Source organism: Cnephaeus nilssonii, assembly GCF_951640355.1.
Source record: "Cnephaeus nilssonii genome assembly, chromosome: 6".
In the NCBI taxonomy this organism is placed as follows: domain Eukaryota; kingdom Metazoa; phylum Chordata; class Mammalia; order Chiroptera; family Vespertilionidae; genus Cnephaeus; species Cnephaeus nilssonii.
The window spans coordinates 90,951,481-90,975,366 of NC_137077.1; the positions used below are offsets into that span (position 1 = coordinate 90,951,481).

Below are 23,886 nucleotides of genomic sequence, written 5' to 3' on the forward strand. Positions count from 1 at the left end.
TTTCAAAAGGAATTGTTACTATTAAACAAAGAATATGTGTAAGGCAGTTAGCATAGGACTTGCCGCAATAAGTCACACTTACATAGTACTTATACGGGGCAGGCATTGTTCTTAGTGCTTTTCAGAAATTAATTCATGTCACCCTCATAATAGTACTATAGGGAACTGAGGCACTTCCAACGGAAGTAATTTGCCTTTGGTTAGACAGTACAGCCAGGAAGTGGAAGACCCAGGATTCAAGCCCAAGCAATCTAATTCCAGTGCCTGTATTCTCTTTTAATTTTTTGTGGAATTTACTGGGGTCACATTAGTTCAGAAAACTACACAGGTTTCGAGTGTACAATTCAACAAAACATCATCTGCACACTGCATAGTGCTCCCATCACCCCAAGCAGTCTCTTTCCATCCCCTATTCTCTCCCCCTTTGCCCACCTTCACCTACCCCACAGTGCCTGTATTGTTAACCCCTATGCTGTTGTTGTTCAGTAAATGTGACCCTTTCCCTACCACTCTCCTCCCTTCTCTGTGTTTCTACATATTTCATATACCTCAATGATGGCACTCTGAAAATTATTTAAGACTTCACTGAAAAGAAAAAAAAATCAATTCCTCACCCAAACCTATTGCTTCATCTTTGGATTTGAAGGTCTGAGGTACCTAGAAAGAGATACTGATGCCTATTGGAAACTATGTGTGGGTTGTCACTTTGAGATCATGACCATTTGTGGTGACTTTCTTTAATCATGTAATATACATGGATTACCCAAGTGCCTCCTGAGGATGGTTTTAGCTCCAACTGTGGATCATCATATCAAGTAGAACCTCGGCCTAATGGACAGACAAGGCTGAGGATGGTTCAGATGTAATGAGTCCTATGTGATCAAAGATGGGGGTAGATCTGGTAACTTTCTGAGGATTCTTGGTAGGTGTAAGGTTTCTAGGACTCTGATTCTTGGCTCCTCAAAGCCCTGGGGCATTAAGATCGATGCTGCCCTGAAAGCAAATTCAGAGGCTTTGCCCCAGGCCCAGAGATTGCACCACATTTAGTGCTGTTCCTGATTAAATCAGCATGCCTCACATTTGCCAGAACTATTGTCACAGCAATATGTATCCCCAGTTCACACATGGAATGTTTGCTCTCTGGCAGCCAAATGCACTTGGAACTGGCAGTGATGATCTCATAAAGCAGGAAAGCTGAGCAGTTGGTCAGATGATTAACATATTATTGAGATGGAGGAGTTGAGCATCACTAATGAAAACATCTGGGCATTGCAGAATCAGGAATTTTCCCAACTTGGGGCAACCTAGGAGCCATTAAATCCAACCTCCTTATCTTACAAATGTGGAAACTGAAGCTTTATTTTTGTTGTTAATCTTCACCTGAGGATATTTTTTCCATTGATTTTTAGGGAGTGGAAGGGAAGGGGAGAGACAGAGAGAGAAACACCGATGTGAGAGAGACACATCGATTGGTTGCCTCCCACAAGCACTGGGGATCGAGCCTGCAACCCAACCCAGGTACATGCCCTTGACTGAAATCGAACCTGTGGCCCTTCAGTCTCCACTGAGCCAAACCCACTAGGGTGAAACTGATGCTTGAAAACAGGGTAAATATCAGGGCTTCTGGCCTGAGAAAAATTAAAGTGTAGTTCTTTTAATACAACATAAGCTGGATGAACAGCACTGTGACTGCTGAGACCTCCTTTTCAAAGGCTTCAAAACCTTCATTAACTAATCTCAAGGACTTGGTAACTTTTATTTCTCTTCCCCATATAACAGTATTTTTAAAATTATTATTTTTTAAATATTTTTATTGATTTCAGAGCGGAAGGAGAGGGAGAGAGAAATAGAAACATCAATGATGAGAATTATTGATTGGCTGCCTCCTGCACGCCCCCAAATAGGGATTGAGCCCGCAACCCAGGCATGTGCCCTTGACCAGAATCTAAGCCAGGACACTTCAGTCCACAAGCTGATGCTCTATCCACTGAGCCAAACCAGCTAGGGCTAACAGTATTTTTAAAAAATATCCAGTTTGTATTGTGTTTACTTGTATGTGAATGGAGAGTCATACTGCCCCAGACCTTTATGGCTCCAATGCTGCAGACTTCTCCCCACTGCAGTACCAGGAGGGCTGTAGGTTGGAGATGGGGTAAGAGATGATCTTCACAAACTGTTGCATACCATGTCTAAGGATCTTAAGGTTTGGATCCTCGAGGTGGTTTTCAGGCTTTTCTCTTATGTAATTATGTTCACTAGGTAGATTTGACAAATTGCTTGTAACTATTTTTAAATAATAAAAACCAGACATTGCCTTACTGATGTCTCATCAAAATAAAAACCCTGTCTTGCATGTGTATAATGCTCTCTGGTTTTCAAAGCTACCACTTATACTTTCTTAAATAGTCCTACTCCTTCGCTGATAAGGGGTTGTTTTGGGGACATGGGATGTGTCTATTCTGTGGCGGCAGGTAAGTTAGGATTTGGGAGATTGTAGTCCTTCTCAAGCACCCTGAGCACATGAAAGTAACTGCACTGAGTTATTCCCTGTCTCACTTTGTCTTTCTCTAGATTGATATTTATGACTGATTTGTAGGTGAGTTCCAATTGGTGAGACCTTGAAAGAATAGAATGCCTTGTTTTTTCTCTTTAGAGTTCACCATTTGAAGCATTTGAAATCTTACATTTGCAACCTAAAAGAGTGGCAAAGGGTCAGGAGGATGGAAGGAGGAATGTGCCTCAAGCTAGAATGCTCCTCGCAGAAGTCAGGAAAGAATTCCAGATCACTAGCTTTGCTTAGATCTCTGTGCTAAAGAAACAGGTTCTAAGGGAAATCTTTTCTAATATTGCCCTAGTCTGGTCCCCAAAAATGTCTTTGATGTGTTCAAAGAGAAAACTACAGGTTCAAAACGAAGTCACTTGTACTAAATAAGCACATGACACTGAACCTGGATTTAGTACCTGACTTAATTGCAGTTTTAACCTTCTCCAGGAATGTAATCTTATTATCAATCTGGAATTTTCTGGTCAGTACCAAGGAGGTGGTTTGTCATATGGGCCCTCTCCACCCTACCCCTCAAGGAATTTGAGGCAGTCGGCCTGATGAGACATGTCCTTTCCCATAAGGGAAAGTAATGAAACAATCTTTCTTTTCTTTTGTTAATAATTTTCTTTTTAAAATTTTATTTTTCAATTACAGTTTACATTCAATATTATTTTGCATTAGTTTCAGGTGTACAGCATAGTGGTTAGACAATAATGTACTTTACAAAGTGTTCCCCTCCCGCCTGCTCCAGTATTTCCAGTACCCACCTGGCACCATACATAGTTATTATATTTTTGACTATATTCCTTATGCTGTACTTTACATCCCCGTGACCATTTTGTGATTACCAATTTGTACTTCTTAATCTCTTCACCTTTTTCACCCAGCCCCTCAAACCCCCTTCCCTCAGGCAACCATCATTCTATGATGTCTGAGTCTCTTTCAATTTTGTTTGTTCATTAATTTCATTTTTTTAGATTCAACATATAAGTGAAATCGTATGTTATTTGTCTTTTTCTGACTAACTTATTTCACTTATCATAATACTCTTTAGGTCCATCCATGCTGTCACAAATGGTAAGATTTCATTTTTTTTTTTTTTTTTATGGCCCAGTAACATTCCATTGTATATATGTAACACAACTTTTTTATCGACTCTTCTATTGGGCACTTGGGTTGCTTCCATATTTTGCCTATTGTAAACAATGCTGCAATGAACATAGGCGTGCACCCATTCTTTTGAATTAATATTTTATATATATGGAATCATGGGGTTGTTAGGGGCAGAAACAGAAAAGTAGAGACTAGCTATAGTTAGAAGAAATTGTTTTATTCTGATTATTTATTTATTAAATCTTTATTGTTGAAAGTATTACATACTATAGTAACTACACTTTCCCCATTGACCTCTCCCAGTCTGCTCCCGCCCTCACCCCAGGCCTTCATCACCCTATTGTCTGTGTCCATGGGATATGCATATATGCATTCAAGTTCATTGGTTGATCTCTTCCCATTCCCCCACCCTCCCTTTTATTCTGATTAAAGGAAGCATATTCTGATCTGGCTGGGAGTTGTGCTCTGGGACCTGGGAGTTAACCTTGGAATGTGGTCCCTTCTCCTTATCCTAGAACTGCCTATTATGGAGAGATTAACAACCTTGTCCCAGCCCACAGTGCACGTAATCTGTAACCATTCTACCAATTTTTATTTCCTTTGCATACCCATTTTTATTCCTTTTGCCTACTTCCTCGTGCCTGTTAATACCCATTCTTATTCCTTTGCCTACATTCCCATATAATATTTGTCCTTCTACCCAATATAAGCAGCTGGTTTGTGGGGGTTGCAGAGTAGATTTTTGTGGATGACCTGCTGCTCTCCTTTACTATCGACATTATTGGAATAAACTCTCATATATTACTCTACTCTGTCTCTGCTTAATTGACTCAAGTAGTGACAGGCAGCCAAACTCATCGGTTGTTCAGTTTCAGGGTCACAAGACAGTACCATTTAAAAATTTCTGAGGACCCTCCACAGTGGCTGCACTAATCCACATTCCCACCAACAGTGCATCTGACAGATGTGAGGTGATATATTGCCATGTCCTTAATCTGTATTCCTTTGACCATAACAACTTTCTTGTCCCCACCCAGCTTCTGCCTATGAAAACTTCCATATTGTATGCGCTGCTCTACTTGCTGGACAGCATGCTACCACGAATCACTCAATAAAGCCAATTAGATCTTCAAATTTACTCGATTGAATTTTTGTTCTTTAACAGAAAACAATGTGGCTCTAGGGTAGAATTTAGCTGACCACCACATTCTACAACATAGACTGCGGCAGGATTAAAGTGCTCAGTTAGCCAGCCAGCCTAGGACCTGAATCCCAGTTAAACCACTTACAATACAATAGCTGTGTCATTCAGCAAATTGGTTTTTCTTAACTTCAAGTAGTCTCACCTGTAAAATGGGGTTGATGATACACAGTTGACCTAAAACACCAGAAAAAAATATATATGTAAAGTGCCTATTTGATATAAGGCAAGTGCTCAGAAAGTGGTAGCTATTATTATTAATAACATAAGGAAAGCCTAGGGGAAACTCAGCAGGAAACCAAAGGCTGCTCTAAGAAGGAACCGAAATAGTTCTGTCTGGGCTCCACCCACCCCTGTTAGCAAGTCCGCTCCCGGAGGGGGAGGGGGAGGGGGAGGGGGGTGGGGGAGGCAGGAAGAGGCCTCTCTGCCCTCCCACAACCCGAAGCCAGGCCGACTGCACCGAGACAAAGGCTGAGCTGAGCTGGTCGGTGGAGGGGGTGGTTTTGCTTTAGAAAAGGGTGAGGACTGCGCTCCATCTTCAGGGAGGGAAGGAAGAGATAAAGCCACGTTACAAAAATTCAAGGCCAGACGCACGGCCGGCCCCAGGCCGGATGGGGGAAGCGTACCCTCCGGCCTGTTTCCCCTCCCAGCCGCGTGCCCAGCCCGTGTCAGCTGATTCTGTGTTCCGGGTCCGGGCCCGCGGGCTACGGCCCCGCGCGCCCCGCCCCCGGGCCCCGCCCCTGAGCCCCGCGCGCCCCGCCCCCGGGCCCGGCCTCCTCCCAGCCAATCAGCCGCTGCCTGAACGCTCAGCCTTTTCCGCGGGGCCCCCGGCGGCCGTTCCGGGGCCAGTGTGGGCTGGGGGAAGGGAGGGGGTAGAGGGGAGGGTGGGGGAAGCCAGCTCTCCCGTGTTTGCCTTCCGGAGACGCAGACTTCTCCTTATGAAAAGAATATTCATATGCCCACGAAGGTGTCTGCCAGGGAATGCATCCCTTAAGCACAGGCAGGCTGCCCGAGGTTCACCGTGTCGGGTGAACCGCACTGTGTCGGGTCTGTTCAGGAGCTTTCAGAACATCCATCATAGGTTGTTTAGGGCTCTGAAAAACAGGGGCCTTTTCTTCCCTCCAAAAATCACCCCACAGGTGCCCCTGACTGACCCCGTCCCTTCCAGCTGGCTCACGGACACGATTGCGGCCTGTCGCAGCCCCCCAGCCCAGATTGGGGGAGGGGAGGGGAGGGAGAGTGGTACTTGTGAGGAGAGATGGTTCACAGTGTAGAAACTCCAGCCCTCAAGCCTAAGTCCACCCCGCTGCTAACCGGTGCACGGACTAGGCAAAGGGAGAAGAGACACATGATTCTTCCCCTTCTCTGTGTCTGGAACTTTACTTTTGTCCTCTCAATCCTCACAAGAACACTGTAGAGAGGCATATCCTTATTCAAATTCTGAAAATGAGGAAACTAAGGCTCTGAGAGATTAAGAATTTTATAGCTGCTGAGGGTCTGGTTTGCCGTGAAGCCAGAGTTTTCTCTAAGTGAGGGGGCTTGTACCTGGACACCAAGTAGTGTCTAGACTCAAGCCTCCACGGTTCCCTTGTTTGCTTTGGGGGCAGACAGCAAAGGCAGTAGATACTTCCGAGCAAAGTTAAAGGCCTTCCCAGGCCATCTCACACCTGGGTGCAATCAGTTCACTGTTTAAGTAGAGACCATTTTGTCACTTTGGGGGGAAATCTTGAGTTACTGAAACATCTTTCAGGTCGTAGAATAAATAGCACTTTCCTTGACCCACAAGCCTAGGTCAGCTGCCTCCTGCAGGACTTGAGCATTCTCTTTCAGTAGCCTTTGCCACACCACATATTGCAGTTTCCTTATTTGTCTCCCTCTTGATGGAGGGAAGCTAACTGGGTGCAGGAACCCTGTTTTGACTGTAGCCTCAGCATTTAGTGGAAATGCCATGGCCCAGGTCCCAGGATGCCAGTGTTCACCAGGAACTCTGTGCAGAAGCCGCTGAACTAGAGTTTTGAAGTTAAAAGTAGGTGTGAAGGAAAACGGAGAGCAATGATAACAATGGTATCATTTATTGAGTGTTTATTATGTAACAGGCATTGTTCTAACAGCGATTTTCAAATGGTGTGCCACAGAATTTTTAAAACATGCAAAACCTGACTATTTAGTCAGGGGCACTGACTTCTTTTCCTTTAGATTGACAAATAAAAATATGACAGCAAAAAATAAATAAATAAATAAATAAATAAAAATATGACAGCAGCCAACACAACAATAGTCGTCTCATATGAAGGCCCTGTCTTGAACCATAAATATATATAGGTCATACAATAGAGTTGCATCTTATTGGTCAATGTGGCATAATAAGGTTGCGTCTGATTGGTTAATTCCTGGTATCAGAAATCCTTATATACACATATAGGCTCCTGATTTTTTAAAGTCATGTTGAAGCAAAAGGGTAGGTAATTACATGTTTTGTAACTAAATCAAAATTATATCTATTTTTTTGCCCATCGGCCAAAAAATACATTTTTTGGCATGCTGCAGAATGTTAGTAATTAGTTTATGTGTGCCATAAGTTGAAAAAGATTGAAAATCGCTCTTCTAAGTACTTTAGTGCAGCACTTAAATGTGCATTTGAATCACCTGTGGATCTTGTTAACCTGCAGATTCTGATTCAGTGTGTCTGGGGTGGAGCCTGACAAGTTCCCAGGTATCATATTTTGTGTAGCAAGGCGTTGGTATACTAACTTATTTTATCTTTTTTTTTTTTTATCCTCACCCAAGGATATTTTTCCATCGATTTGTAGAGAGAGTGGAAGAGAGAGAAATATCGATGTGAGAGAAACACATCGATTGGTTGCCTCCTGCATGAGCCCCAACCAGGGCCCAGGCCAGGGAGGAGCCTGCAACCAAGGTACATGCCCTTGACCAGAATCGAACCCAGGACCCTTCGGTCTGCAGGCCAATGCCCTATCCACTGGGCCAAACCAGCTAGGGCTTATTTTATCTTAGCCATATGAAGTAGGCACTACTATTAATACTATCACTCCTATTTTATATACAAAGAAACTGAGAGTATAGGCTTCTATGAACTTATCAAAATAAATAAATTTCTGGGCAATGAGGGAGGGGAGAATGGTATGAGCAGGGCACTGCTATAGAAGGAGAAACAAAATTCTTGGCAGAGGCAACAGTATTTACAAAAGCCTGGTATGCAGCAGAAGTGGGCAGGGGCCACATAGAGGGCTGTTTCACTCATTAGGCACCATATGCATAGTCCTTAGGACTGTGAGCTTTCCAAAGGCCCCAAATATTTGAGACCTGAAAAAAAAAAAGATTGGTACCTACATGTGAAAAGTAAACATTTAAATTAATCATTCTAAATTGCAAATAATGTAAAACCCTTTCAAAATTTTTACATTAAAAATTTCACATTTGGGAGTGATATAGATACATTTTAATACATTTGATAAAAAATAGGGTAGGGCCTCTCAAGTCTAGGGTCTACCAAGGACAGGACAATCCGTGGCCACAGTGGGTTTGGATGTAATCTTCAGGGCAGCTCAGACCCAGTGACAGAAGCAGGAAGATGTTCTCTGTGGCTACAGTGAGAAGAATGGGTTGGAGGGAGGCTAGACTGAAGGCCCAGAAGCTAGAGACCAGATAGGCGTTTATAGTTTTCCAGACCACAAGACAATGTCCTCCTTGCCAAGATTAACATAAAATAATAGCGTTATACAACCCAATTATTCTTTGATTTTTCAGGGACTCAATCTGACTCAGCATTCTAAATTTACTTAATATTTGGGGGCAAGGATGCTTGCCAGCTACTTTGTCATTAAGGCCAGTGATGTGACAGTCTAGGGGAGGCCGGACAGCCATGAGTGCCAACCTCAGCTCTGCTACCTGCTAGCTGTGTGAGTTTGCATAAGTGATTTAACTTCTCTGAGTCTTGGATTCCTTATCGGTTAAATGATCATAATACACTAGAGGCCCGATGCACAAAATTCGTGCAAGGGGCTTGGCCCTTGCAGCCCTGGCTTCACCCGGAAGGTCATCCGGAAGGTCGTTCTGCTGTTCAGTCTAATTAGCATATTAGCTCTTTATTATATAGGATTCCTCACAGAATGGCACATATCATAACTACCATTTATATGTATCTATTTTGTGGGAAGCACTCTATATCCAGTGCTTCCCACAAAATAGGTACATATAAATGGTAGTTATGATATGTGCCATTGATCTGAGACCTAGTTGAGTTTTCTTTAGGAGGGAACAGAGGGTGCAGTAAATAATTTAATCTTTTTATCAATCTTCTGAGGTAGAAATTGTTGTCCCCATTTTGCAGAGAAGGAAACTGGGGCTCAGAGATGAGATCGCTCAGCTCAGTGAACTAGGGGGAGAAAGCAGGACACTTGCAAGAACTGGGATTTTATGTTTATTCTGTTTGTGCATTCTCTCCAGGAGTCAACATTGGCTGCTTCCACTACTCTCTGCTGGGCCCAAAACCTGTTCCCCATGGTCACAGCTTAAAGAGTCCTGATGTCCAAGAGCACACCACTGAACACTCTCCTTGGGGCTCCAACCTCCATTTCCCTTTTCCCCCAGCCTTGCCTAACTCCCTACTACCTTGCCCTTGCCCCATGATTTTTCAGCTTCTGGATTTCACTTACTACAGAGCTTGTCTCTTTGAGACTCAGACAGAACCGCCCTGGACTAGGCTGCCTTCCAAGGTACCTCCCTTTAAAGGGAGTAGATAAGTAGGTCACATCAGGATGGTAGGGGAGGAGGCTGACTTCTTAGCGGAGGAGGAAAACTACTGCCGATCACATGGAGAATGGGGAACAAAATAACAGGGCTCTTTTCTGTCTTTCTCATATGCATATTCATTCATATTCTCTCTCTCTCTCTCTCTCTCTCTCTCTCTCTCTCTCTCTCTCTCTCTCTCTCTCTCTCTCTCTCATCTCTTTCTATCTCTCTATTCCACACTTGCAGCCCTCTGTTGGCTGCTATTGCTGTGAAAAGCGCTCATAGGCAATGCTGAATTCTGTGCTTTAGGAACACCAGTAGAAACCGTAGGGAGCAGAAAGCTTGTCTATCATTTGTTCTCCTCCCTCCCACCCTGCCTCCTCTTCAAGCCACCCCTACAACTGCCAGGAGAGGAGTAATCTCAGCAGAGGATTTGGAGCTTCTGTCCAGTTGACTGTTCCTCAAGGGCCTGAAAGCACAGAGATTTGTAGCTTGGAAGCTCCGTGGAGCTAGGAAGGTACTGGCTTCCAGTGATTGCTTGGAGTAGCCCAGGATCTGGTTAGTACAGAGTCTGTCGTTGCAAGATTTCTGTTCCTCATCCTCACCCCTAACCCTCTTGAAGGTAATTCATGAGGAGTGTGGATGGGCATTAAATTGTATATTACTCTGAAAACCAGAGAGACAGGGCGTGGCATTTTAGGTCCAACACCGCCAACTCCACCCTGCCCTGCTATCTATCCCTGGGGACTGAGTCCGGTTTGAATCATAACACTGGGCGGTCACACTTCTAGGAAACTGCAGCTGAAGGGGAGAGGTCCTGGCTGTGTGAATGAGACCAGCCTGGCTGTGTACAGATTAGGACTGAAAATGTGTATCCAGGCAGAGATCAGTCCCTGGACTCTGTGCCCAGGGCACAAGGCAGGCACACAAAAACAAAGACCAAAGCCTGGTCCTCGCACCTGGGGGTCAACAACTCGGGTTCCCTGGACGGGGGTTGTGGAAACAGGGAGTTCACCTCTGGAGAGGCCCAGGGGTTTTCCATTCTCTTGGCATGGAGCCTGGTGAACTTGCAGCTCTGAGGCTCACTGTTTCAGGACGCTGGTAGCCCTTTCGCAGAGATCCTCCAGAGGCAAAAGCAACTCTCTCCCACTGCCTGATGTTTCAGCACTGCCCCCTTCCCTCCTGACGCCTGTCCCCAAGGCCCTGGGCAGACTCTTTAGGAATACTACACCCCTCTGCTCTTTCTCTCTACCTCTGCAGAAAAGGTGCCCCACACCCTGGGTATCTGCTCCCCTGTGCCCTGTGGGAAGGTCCCACTCTTGCCTGCAGTTGCTCCCCTCCCTCCCATGAAAAGCAGGGCTGGGTGACAGGAGAGAGACATCTTTCCCCAGTGGGGTAGGCCTAACATACCTCTTTTCCAGGCTGGGGTAATCCCAACCATCTCTCATCAGAGTGGGTGTAAATCACCACACACATGTAATAGCAGTGACTGCAGTGGTATCTCGCCTTGAAACAAGAAGTTTAGATTTGTGAGGCTTAGTCAGATCCTTTGTGCTCTCAAAAAGTGCCTGGCAACTACTCCTCTGGATGAGGCCTATGCCAGGACTATGTTGTGTGTGGGGGGGGACGGGGCGGGCGGGGGGGGGGGGAGGGGCGAGGCGAGGAGGGGCATGCATTACTCCAGGTCTGGTGCAAGTGCTACCTCTTGGCTTACCTAGAGTTAACTAGGAGAAAGGTCAGTCTTGGAGCCTCCATGGCCTCCTGCATCAGTTAGCCATATATTACGCAGTGGTTCGGAAACGTCAGTGTGCATCAGAATCATCAGGGGGCTGGTTAAAATACAGGTTGCTGGGCCCCATCCCCAGGGTTTCTGATTCAGTAGGTCTAGACTGGGGACAGAGAATTTGCATTTCTAACAAGTTCCCACGTGATGGGCTACTGCTGCTCCAGGGACCACATTTGGAAACCACTGAGCTAAAGCAGCAAAAAGAAAATCTAGGTTTGAGTCCTAGCCCTACCACTTTTCTGCTCTGTGATCTCGTATTTGACCTCTCAGCTTCAGTTTCCCACCCATTGGAGGTGGAGTAATGACCATTGCGTAGTTGGGAGGATTAGATTACATCTTGTATTTGAAAGACGCTTTCACTGTGCATAACAATCTGAATATATGAACTTGTCAACAAATACAGTGTTTATTGAGTAGTTTATTGTCCATTGGGTGCTCTGTTCCAGCGGTCGCCAACCTGTGGTCCGTGGACCACTGGTGGTCCGTGAGGTCCGAAAGGTTGGCGACCGCTGCTCTGCTCAATGTCATGGCTCACTTTGGGCAGATCATATGGGATTCTAAGGCCCAATTAAACCCACACATTTCTGGACCTGTTTTCTCCTCTATCAAACAATGCCTTTGGTCTATGAAACTAATGGCCCCTCTAAGTACCATTTAGAAGTCCAAATCTGGGAGGGGCACTAGGTCTTGGGAGGCACAGCCAGATTTTTTATTACTTGCTCACCTCTTTCCAGGACCTCCACCTGAGAGCCCAGGTGCTTCTGCAGAGCCAAGAGTCACTGGTCAGTTCCTCCCTAAGGAGAGTAACATGGCCCTCAAGGACCATCATGATCTGGTTCCATCCTACCCTTATAATCCTATTTCCCATGGTTTCTCCTCCATTCACCTTATCAATCTAGACAAATTGGATTATTTATTCTTTTCCAAATATGCCCTATGTTTTTTCTGCTTCCAGCTTTTGTTCACACTGTCCTCGCCACTAGAATACTTCCACGAGTCAAAGTCCTATTCATCCTTCAAAGTTCACTCGGTGCCTATCTCCTCCAAGAAATCATCCCAAATCCTTCTTCCTTTTTTTATTTTGTTAATCCTCACCCAAGGTATTTTTTCTATTGATTTTTAGAGAGTGGGAGGATGGGAGGGGACAGGGGGTGGGGGTGGGGAGAGAGAGATTGGTTGCTTCCCATACCCGCCCTGATTGGGGGCCAGGGATTGAACCTACAACCCAGGTATGTGCCCTTGACCTGGAATCGAACCTGCAACCCTTTGGTATGGGGGTCGAAGCTCTAACCATTTAGCCACATCAGCCAGGGCCCAAATCCTTCTATCATCTGTCTGTCCATCTAGCTGGCTAGCTATCATCTTATGTATCTACTTAATACAAGTACTTTTTGTAGTTTTCTTTAGGTGGTAGTAAGACATGTTACTGAAGTTGTCAGGTATAAGATCTAACTAAATCAAGGATGCAACCACCTCAGCTTCTTCTACTTGTGTCAGATATTGTACCTCTTAAGGGGCTATATAGAAACTCAGTGGTCTGAAGTTTTGTCCCAGGATGTAACATTTCTAAAGTTTGTTCTTGGAACATACTCAGATATGAAACACTTAAAAGGAGTGCCTACTTAAAAAAAAAAAAAAAGATTCATCAGCTGTCTATTTTCTATGGTAATCAGAGGGAATAAATATATATGTGTGTATATATGCCTTTAGGGCCCATGTTCAGAAATATATTCATTTGCATATAGGCACATCTGCTTCTCTAATTTTCTTTTTGAAACTACAGGTTTTTCTTTTCTAAATATAATATATGGGTTGGGAGAAAATGTGTAGTGGAAATAAAAAATAAAAGTAAAAGAAAAAAGTCATTCATAATCCAGAAATAATCAGTCTTAACATTTTGGTGTATTTCTTGTGAATAGTTTTCTTGCATGTGTTTATTGTATATGTCTTTTTTTTTTTTTTTTTTTTTTTAAGAAATTGGGATCAGATGTTTATACATTTACTAGAGGCCCGGTGCACGAAATTCGTGCACAGGCTGGGGGGAGGTGTCCCTCAGCCCAGCCTGCACCCTCTCCAATCTGGGACATCCCTCTCACAATCCAGGACTGCTGGCTCCCAACTGCTTGCCTGCCTGCCTTCCTGATTGCCCCTAACCGCTTCTGCCTGCCAGCCTGATAACCCCCTAACCACTCCCCTGCCAGTCTGATTGATGCCTAACTGCTCCCCGGCCAGCCTGTTTGCCCCTAACTGCCCTCCTCTGCAGGCCTGGTCACCCCTAACTGCCCTCCCCTGCAGGCCTGGTCCCCCTCAACTGCTCTCCTCTGCAGGCCTGGGTCCCCCCCAACTGCCCTTCCCTGAAGGCCCGGTCACCCCCAACTTCCCTCCTCTGCTGGCCTGGTCACTCCTAACTGCCCTCCCCTGCAGACTTGATCGCCCCCAACTGCCCTCCCTTGCAGGCCTGGTCCCTCCCAACTGCCCTCCCCTGCAGGCCATCTTGTGGTGGCCATCTTGTGGTGGCCATCTTGTGTCCACATGGGGGTAGGATCTTTGACCACATGGGGGCAGCCATCTTGTGTGTTGGAGTGATGGTCAATATGCATATTACTCTTTTATTAGATAGGATAGAGGCCTGGTGCATGGGTGGGGGCCAGCTGGTTTGCCCTGAAGGGTGTCCCAGATCAGGGTGGGGGTTCCCTTGGAGTGTGGGGCGGCCTGGGTGAGGGGCCTGTGGTGGTTTGCAGGCCAGCCATGCCCCCCGGCAATCCAAGCGGAGGCCCTGGTATCTGGGATTTATCTTCTACAATTGAAACTTTGTAACCTGGAGCGGAGCCAAGCCTTCTGCTCGCTCCGTGGTGATAGCCATTTCTGTTGGGATTTATTTATCTTCTATAATTGAAACTTTGTAGCCTGGAGTGGAGGCCTAGGCCGGCCAGGGCTGCAGAAGCTTGGCTTCCTCCATTGCCGGGGGCAACCCTAGCCTCCTGCTCTCTCCAGCTCTGTGGCTGCTGCCATTTCTGTTTGGATTTATTTATCTTCTATCATTGAAGCTTTGTAGCATTGAGTGGAGGCCTAGGCCGGCAAGGGCAGGCAGGAAGCTTGGCTTCCTCCGTTGCCAGGAAAACCCAAGCCTCCCTCCTGCTCTCTGTGGTTGCAGCCATCTTGGTTGGGTTTATTTGCATATTTGCTCCTGATTGGCTGGTGGGTGTGGCTTGTGGGTGTGGCAGAGGTAAGGTCAATTTGCATATTAGTCTTTTATTAGATAGGATGTATCCTATTTTTTAAAAAATATTTTTTTTATTGATTTCAGAGAGGAAGGGAGAGGGAGAGAGAGATAGAAACATCAATGATGAGAGAGAATCATTGACCTGCTGCCTCCTGCAGGCCCCACACTGGGGATCAAGCCTGCAACCTGGGCATGTGCCCTGACTGGGAATCGAACGATAACCTCCTGGTTCATAAGTTGAAGCTCAATCACTGAGCCACGCTGGCTGGGCTATGTATCCTCCTTTTTAGATTCAACACATAATTAGTATTTTGGTATTCCTTTAAATATTCTTCCCATACATTGAAAAAATTATTTCATGATATCTGTTTACAGATGTACCAAAATTTATTTAACCATTCCTTTATGTTGGACACTCAATTTTTGGCTATAAATCATATTCCAAAAACATCCTTGCATAACTGAATACATCTCTGATTATTTTCTTAGGCTGTTTCTAGAAGTGGGATTACTAGGTCATTTTTAAGTCTCTTGTTACATACTACCAACTTATTTTCTGGAACCTCCATTTGAAAATACTTCCAGAATATTTTACCTATAGCTCTCCTTTTACTCCTAAGTAAGTTTTACCTCCACTCTAGTTGCATTCCATTTCTTTCTTGCTGTACTTCATTAACCCTTTCTACATTGAATTTACATGCAGTATGTACAAGTCTTAGTTCCTCCACTAGGGAACCATCTCTGACCATCTTCACATCTCCCTCAATATTCAGTTCAGCTAGAACAAAGGGCCAGAGGACTGAATCTACTTTGGCAACTAGTAAGGAGAAGCTCCCTTTTGGGAAGGAGCAAGGCAAGTGGCTTGAACTCCATAGTGAGCGGTGGGGTTGCAACACTGGTTGAAGGGGAAGCAAGGGATTTTCCTCAACCCTTCATACATTCAGACTCCAGGAGCTGCGAAAAGATGGAAAACTAGTCAAGGCTAGAGTCTGGGAGAGAAGAGGCCTTAGCTCCCTGGAAGGGCAGGGGAAGGGCAGAAGCTTGGGGCCACAGCTACAGGAGCAGGGCAGTTTCAGGCATTCACCTGGTAGTGGAAACTTGCTTTGAGTACTGTGTGTCAATCTTTTTTTACATCCAATTGTACCACTACTAACCATCCCAGTCTCATAGGTTTTGACCTAGAGAAACACCTGCAACACTAATTATAGTGGCTTAAATTAATGTGTTTTATTTATTTATTTTTTTAAATTAAATTAATGTGTTTTAGATGAGAGTTTCCCAGACTTTAATTGTACCCTGTTTGTGATTTCAATGTAGTGGGAATAAAGCAGCAGTATGTACAGACATACCTGTAATTTATATCATCTAAGCCATCTATAGTCTGAACAGTGAAGACAGATAATCCTATCTAATAAAGAGGGAATATGCTAATTGACCCTCATGCCATCGCAAAGATGGCGGCACCCACAGCCAATAAGGAGAGAACATGCTAATTGACTGCCCCACTCTCAAAGATGGTGGTGCCAATAAGGAGGGAATATGCTAATTGACTGCCATGCCCTCAAAATGGTGGCGCCCACAGCCACAAGATGGCGGCACCCAGTCCCCTCAGCCCCCCAGCAGCCCAGGGCCGGCCCGAGGCACAGGCAAGACTCGAATGGCGCTGCCCAGACACCCATGGCCACCCAAGGCTCAGGTAACCAGGGCCGGCCAAGGCTTGCACTGCCAGCAGTGGCAGCAGCAGAGGTGTGATGGGGGCGTCACCTTCCCCTGATCGCCGGGTCACCTCCCACCCCTGAGGGCTCCCGGACTGTGAGAAGGGGCAGGCCGGGCTGAGGGACCCCCCCCCCATGCCCCCCCTCCCCGCTTCAGTGCATGAATTTTCATGCACTGGGCCTCTAGTATTAAAATATTCAGAGTGTGCCCACATCATTTACAATGTCTGCATAAGGAGTTAAAACATACTGTGCCACTTCCTTTAGCCTTATCCTAAACAATAACATTATTGAAATCACAGGTTTGATGGATTAGCTATGGTTTTGTAATACACATGAAAACTATAAAGATTACCATTACAATGAAAAATGGTCAGTCATTGGTAATGCTTATATTGCCCATTGGTGATATTGAATCATGTTTTTTGGAAAAAGTATTTTAACTAAACAGTTTCTTTGTATAATTGTGTATATTTCTTCCACTTGATGGGCCTTCTAAGGTCAGGCATCATGGTTTATTTGCTACTTAGTAAGTGTTGAAGTATAGTAAACTTTTGTCCTTTCCTTGATTTGTTTTGTTTTGGCGATGGGATAGTGATCAATAGGAGTTAATCATTTACAGGAGTTAATCATTGTACTTAAACATAAATGACCTCTCCAAGATAAAGATTATAAAGGGGCGAACAGTAATTATATGATTAAAAAAAAAAAAGTCACCCTGGTTTAAATACTGTGCCATTATTGTTTGGATTTAGGCTTTAAGGTATTCAGGATGGAAAACAGCAAATCATTAGCATGTTTTCTACCTGTTCTTCTTGCAATAGATAACACATTTACAAGTTTAAGATTTGTCTTGTAGCTATAAAACAGAGCAACATTATTGAGCTTATGCAAAAAACCAACCCACTATAATGACTTCATTAACTAAGATAACTTTCCCATACCTAGCAAGCAAAGAATGAAATAGTCATTAATCAGTAACTATTAGTTGAATGAATTGATGAAATTGACTTAGCTACAGTCAATAGATTCTTACCACCCCTGGGAAACCATTAAAACACACACACACACACACACACACACACACACACACACACACACACAGCCAAGCCAGTGTTGCTCAGTGGTTGAGCTTTGACTTGTGAACCAGGAGGTCACAGTTCGATTCCCAGTCAGTGCACATTCCCAGATTGCGGGCTTCCTCCTCACTGTGGGGGCGTGCAAGAGGCAGCCAATCAGTGATTCTCTTTCATCATTGATGTTTCTAGCTCTCTCTCCCTTTCCCTTCCTCTCTGGAATCAATAAAAATACATATTTTTAAAAAAGAATAACACACAGAGGAAGAACTTTAGTACATAATGTTCTAGGGCCTTTTCTGTGTCTTTCCCCTGGATTTCATGCAGCAGCTGCCTCATGAAGAGAAGATAGAATCATGCTCCTAGAGGAAAGACACCTTGGCCTGTCCATAACCAAAGCTCTCCTCCTTCTCAGAGGATGAAGGTGACTCAGTTTTCAAAGAGGATTCAAGACCTAATTTGATCCAGAACTGGAGGGGAAGTTGAAGAAACTAATGGATAACCTTCTGACTAACCAAATTTATAAATGATCAAAAGCAAGTATGAATGAGATACCAGAATAAAAGAGTATATTGGGAGAGAATAACTCTAATGAATAAGAGAAAGATACCCCAACAACTTTAGTAATCTGCCAGAGACAGAGACATTTATCAAGGTCTGGCCAGTAATTTCCTTGTCCTTAGCCCTGCCTTCCTCTTTCTTTCTGAACCTTTCAAATGCAGAGCCTTGACCCTGCAACTCAGGATTGTTTAGTCCATCAGCACAGAGAAAACTTGTTCTTCAGACACTGAAAATGAGCAATACCGTTTCCTTAGCTGCTATGAATCCAATGGAAGCAAGAACTAGATGAAATACCAGAAGACCTGGGTTGGAGTCCTGACTCTGTCATGTTCTGGTTGAGTGACCTTATGCCTATTGGTGATCTAACTCATGGCTTCCTTACCTCATTCATTTAACAAATATTTCCTGAGCAGTCACTGTGCACCAAGCACTAGCTTTGGGCACTAGTGATATTAGCAATGAATAAAATAGATCCTGCTCTAACGGAGTTTATGTTCTAGTGAGATTATAATAAATAATCAATCAATAAACAATGTAACTTCAAGAAATGAGCAGTACTGAGGGAGAAATAAAACAAATAATAAAGTCAAATTGGAAGGAGGGTTCCTATGGAGAGGGTGGGGGGAGGGTCTCCTTGAGGCAGTAACATTTGAACCAAGACTTGAATATACTAGGAGGCAACCAAAGTAAAGACAATTCCAGGCAGAGGGCCCAGCAAGCCCTCAGATGGGTCCACGTTTGGGGCTGGATAACAATCAAGGAAAATGGCACTGGTATGTGGTTTACTAGATCAACGGTTTTGACACAGTATTCCAAGTAATGCTAAAACTTCCCTGGTTGGGGAGGGAGGTGGGGGTCAGGGGCAGAGGCTCTACCAGGCTCCCACACTCTGTCCAACACACAGCAGCTCTTCCTGAACCTGAAGCTTATACTGGGGTGCTGCTTAAGATTTTGCTTGAAGAACATATTCTGTGACCAAAAATTCTTGATCTCAATAGTCCTTCCCTACTCTAATTGTCAGACACTATGAGAATTTATCACACAACCACTGTGGTCCCTACAGAAGGGTTGACACAAATCTCGTCAATAAACGGCGTCCAGAGTGCCTACTCCTAGCGACTGACTCTGCTGCACCCCATTCCCTCCCCCGCAGAGGTGGACAGAACCTCTGACACCCTGCAAGCCTGTCCCAGGTAGGGAGGGATGCATATCTCTGCCTCGTCCTAGTGGACTATGCTGATGTTCTTGCACTGTGGGATGGAGACTCTGTCCTACACAGCAGAGCTTTGTGGAGAGAGCCAAGGAATGGCCCGGTTTTTTCCAACCTATAAAATGCAAAGTTGGCCCGCTGCCTTTCTTCCTAACCCCAAAACTCATATCTTTCCTTGTCTCCAGAGAACTGTCCGGCAGCTCTCAAATAACTCTCTGCTGTCCTGGGGCTTTGGGAAAAGCGATGCGCAGAATGTGAAATCACTTTCTGGTAACACGAATCTAATTAGCTCTTTGACTGAGAAAAGGAAGCAGAGGCCAAGCGGGGTTTTAACAATCTGTTTCTCACATATTTGAAAACAAGTGAAGAACCCGGCAGGGAAATGGAGAGAAAGAGGAAATAAGGATATAGGACATTTGGAAAAGGGGTAAGAAAGAGAATGGGGGAGGGGGGTGGGAGGGGGAGTAGAATATCAAGTGACCAATATATTAATCCTTTCTTCCCCCAACTTCACCCCGGCTCCCAGCTCCAGTCTCCTCTCTCTCAGAGAGAACTTACTTGAAGGTCGACGATTTCTCTTTCTGATTCCATCTTGCTTCCCTCAATTGCCTTCGCACGTACCGAGTGCCCGAACCGACTGCGTGGGCGACTCCAGGCTTTGCTGTCTGAGTCTCTGCTGCTTCCTCTGAGGGGGAGAAAGCACACAGCTGGCAGGACAGGCGTGCTATTCATCCATCTGCTGTGGGATGCCTGTCTGAGCCTCAGCCCCCGGGAGAGGTGTACACATGCATACACGTGAGAGGGAGAGGGGGGAGAAGGGGGAGAGAGAGAGAGAGAGAGAGAGAGAGAGAGAGAGAGAGAGAGAGAGAGAGAGAGAGAGAGAGAGAACCCGTACTATAATGGTGGCGTGCGACACATTGATAGGTGGCCTTTTGAATAGGGGTGGCAGCATCATTTTCCCCAGTGGCTCCAATACCCCTCCAGTCCCAGGGGAGCCATCTGAGGTCACCCAGCTTGCTTTTAGCCAGGAACTTGAAAAACAGCCTGCGGATACTGTCTGACTTCACAATGGTGGAGCTGAGTAGGGTTCCTGAGTAGGGATGGCCTCCAGCATTTACCCAAGACTCAGGCTTAGGGACTTCCGCTGTTATTTCCTATGTTCCCTCTATCTTTAAAATATTTTTTTAAAATTGTAGTTTACCCAATGGGCCCCCAAGCGTAAGGCTTATTCCTCAAAGTAAATAAACAACACACTGTTATTGACAGGTTGGCTGATGCTCTCTCATTTTCTCCCTTGATTAGCCAAAAGGAGAGCAGGAAAAGTTATGCCTTCAAATTCTGTTCATGCAAATAATTGCATTTCCCCTGCTTTTAAAGTAAATCTACCAGGAGTGAATCCTTTTGGGGGGAAGTTTTTCTTTCTGGTGTTTATCTCAGAGACTCAAACTCCTGTGGCTTGTTCCTGAAGCTGGTTTTACACAGCAGCTTGTGTCTGTGTGGGGGTGGGTATGCCCCTGGGTGCATGAGGGGGTGGTGTCAAAGGGGAGTAATCCAATTCGGAGCTTAAAGGTTGGGGGTCGGGTGGGGGGGAGAAAAGCAAAGTCACAAATTTACTCTCACCACATCCAAATGTAAAAAAGGGGGTAATTTCTATTAGATGATATAATCCTATATAATAAAAGGGTAACATGCAAATCGACCGAACAGCGGAACGACTGGTCACTATGATGCGCACTGACCACCAGGGGGCAGACGCTCAACGCAGGTCAGTGCGCTCCCATTGGAGGAGCGCAGCTCAGCCAGAAGGCAGCACTAAGGATGTTCAATGGCTAGCTTAGGTCTGCTCCTCACATGAGCCAGGACATTCCCCGAGGGCTTCTGGACTGCGAAAGGGTGCAGGCCAGGCTGAGGGACCTCCCCCCCCCCAATGCATGAATGTCATGCACCAGGCCTCTAGTGTCTTCATAAGTCCCCACACTGCCAGACAAGTGGTGAGAGGAGGATGGGCTATATTTCAGTGCAGACTAATGTAAGTTATAAACAGTTCAATTGCGATAGAATGGTCAGTCTTTCGGATTTCCACACCCATCTCCCCAAAGATGGCATTTAGAAGAAGGGTGTGGTTTATGTATGCTTGGCGATGGAGAGGTGTTAGCTCTCGGATGTCCCTGGGGCCTGTCTATCTCTGCGAGTTTCTGCTACGGAGCTGCTGGGCTGCCCCCTGAATTGATGAGTGCTAAGGAGAGACTCAGCCTGCTCCTGGGCCTCCTGCTGGCCTTGGTGTCTGATGTCTGGGGCCAGGATAACTCATGGTACATTCTCTGTCTGCTCCAGGCAGGCTCCCTGGTTGACTCTGCCCTATCTTGGCTCCCATGGTGATGTGAACCATCCTGAGATCTGCTGTGATTTGTATGTGCTCCATCCCAGTGGTACCAGCTCCGTGGTCGCTCCCCTAAGATAATTCCCTCTGAAAATCTCCTACCAGACCTTCAGCTAACGCTCCTGTTTCCCTTCAGGTACATGGGGGCTGAGAACTGCTGACAGTCCTGGAGAAAGGCAAGCTCAGCTCCACTTCTGGTAAAGAGTTTGCTTTGAGGTGGCTGCTCCAGGTTGAGTTGATCTTCCAGACTCCAAAGTGGGAGAGAGATGTTGAGCCTACTCTCAGCATTCCTTCAAAATCCACCAGTAATGCCCACCACTCCCATCCCCCATAACAATGCCACTACACAATAAACACCATTCTAAGCACTTTAGTACAACTCACTTACTTAGTTCTCATAACAGTTCTGGAATGTAGGCAATACTATTATCCCTCCTGTGCAGATCAGGAAACAGAAAAACAACTTAACATTGCCCAGGCATTCCGATTCAGAGTCCATGCTCTTCTCCACCATTCTGACTCAGAGAGGAGGGGTTTGAGACACATGTTTGGATACCTGCTTTCTCTTCCTTTGCTTTCTGTCTTCCTATAATCCCCACAATCTAGGGTCAGAAAAGGTGCACTTTGTTTTCTTTCTCTTCCTGTTGGATTAGAATGTGCCTTGTGAGGAACTCTATGATAATGATTCAAAGAAGAAATAAAGAGATTTAGAAAATCCTCATTCTCAACAAACCTGTCTGTCAAAAATATTATCTTACTGGAAGGATATATGTATCCTATTGATAAGTACATTGGTTTTAAAAGGAAAAAGCTGTAATTCACTATAATAATAGTTTAGTTTGGCAAGATCTTTCTGGATTTCGACCTTTCCCCACCTTATATGCATCATTTGGAAGTAAGTAACAAACAGGATTTGGAAAGTATTTTATCTACTGTGACTCTGGATCGGGCGTCAGCAAATTTTTTCTGCAAAGGATCAGAGAGAATTTTTTTTTTTTTTTACCTTTGTGGGTCATATGGTTTCTGTTGCAACTACTGTACTCAACTCCGCTATTGTAGCATAAAGCAGCTGTTGAGTGGCTATTGCTGGAATTTAAAAATCATGGGCTAGTTGGATACTGTCCCAATAGAACTTTTCTTGTTTTGAGGCAAACCATTCAGAGACCCAATTTTCCACTTCTTTGTATGTTTTGAAGTGCTGCTCAGAAAGTGCGTGTGCCATCAATCAGAACAAGTGGTAATCTGAAGGAGCAAGGTCTGGTGAATACAGCGGGAGGGTTAATACTTCCCAGGCAAGATCTTTTAACGTGTCTTTAACTGGTTTTGAAGTGTGTGATGGTGCATCATCATGAAGGAAAATTACTTTGCCGTGTCTTCTAGCCCATTCTGGTCGTTTTACGATCAAAGCGTGGTTCAAATGGATTATTTGTTGTCAGTAGTGATCAGTATTAACGGTTTCACCTGGTTTTAGAAGCTCATAATACACCACACATTCCTGATCCCACCAAACGCAGAGCATTGTCTTCTTTCCGAAGCAATTTGGCCTTGCAGTCGATGTTGATGGTTGACCTGGATCAACCCATGATTTTGTGCATTTGGGATTCTCAAAATAAATCCACTTTTCATCGCCAGTCACAATTCGATGCAAAAAAGACTTTCTTTCATGCCGTTGAAGCAACATTTTACTGATGACTTTTTGGTTTTCCATTTGTCTTTTGTTCAGTTGATGTGGCACCCATTTTCTTTCCTTTAAAATCTTTCCCATTGCTTGTAAACGATCAGAAATTGTTTGCTGAACAACGTTTAATCTTTCTGCAAGTTGTTTTTTAGTTTGACACGCATCTTCATCCAATAATGCTTATAATTGTTGGTCTTCAAACTTTTTTGGTTGACCTGGACATTCTTTGTCTTTCACATTGAAATCATCACTTTTAAAGCGTTTAAACCAGTGTTCACAAGTATCTTGAGATGGAGCATGTTCACCATAAGCTTCCCAAAGTATACGATAACTTTCAGCAGCACTTTTCTTCAAAATAAAGTAATGAATTAAAGCTTCCCGCAAATACTGTTTTTTTTTGGTACGAAATTCGACATTTTTAAGCGTAAAAATATCTATGATGTTAACACCTTCAGAAAATTTGACAAATGAAGTTTTGAAGCTTGTTGTCAAAACAACAAAATAGCATACATATCAAATCGCATATATATCAAAATATGTGTAAATCCATCTATTGAAAAAAGTCCGAATTATTAACCGGTACACCTGTTAAACAAATGAGTATGGCTGTGTTCAATAAAACTTGATTAACAAAAACAGCAGAGCA

At 44.7% G+C, this 23,886-nt stretch overlaps 1 protein-coding gene across 1 annotated transcript in view; it reads right to left on the reverse strand.

Annotated features, from left to right (window-relative positions):
* Positions 1-19,852, reverse strand: part of NINJ2 (ninjurin 2) — an 82,896-nt gene extending 63,044 nt beyond the window's left edge. Inside the window, exon 1 of the mRNA XM_079775404.1 lies at positions 19,741-19,852. Within this exon, the coding sequence (XP_079631530.1) occupies positions 19,741-19,773 (33 nt within the window). The 5' untranslated portion in view covers positions 19,774-19,852. The remainder of the gene's footprint in view (positions 1-19,740) is intronic.
* Positions 19,853-23,886: the final 4,034 nt, after the last annotated feature.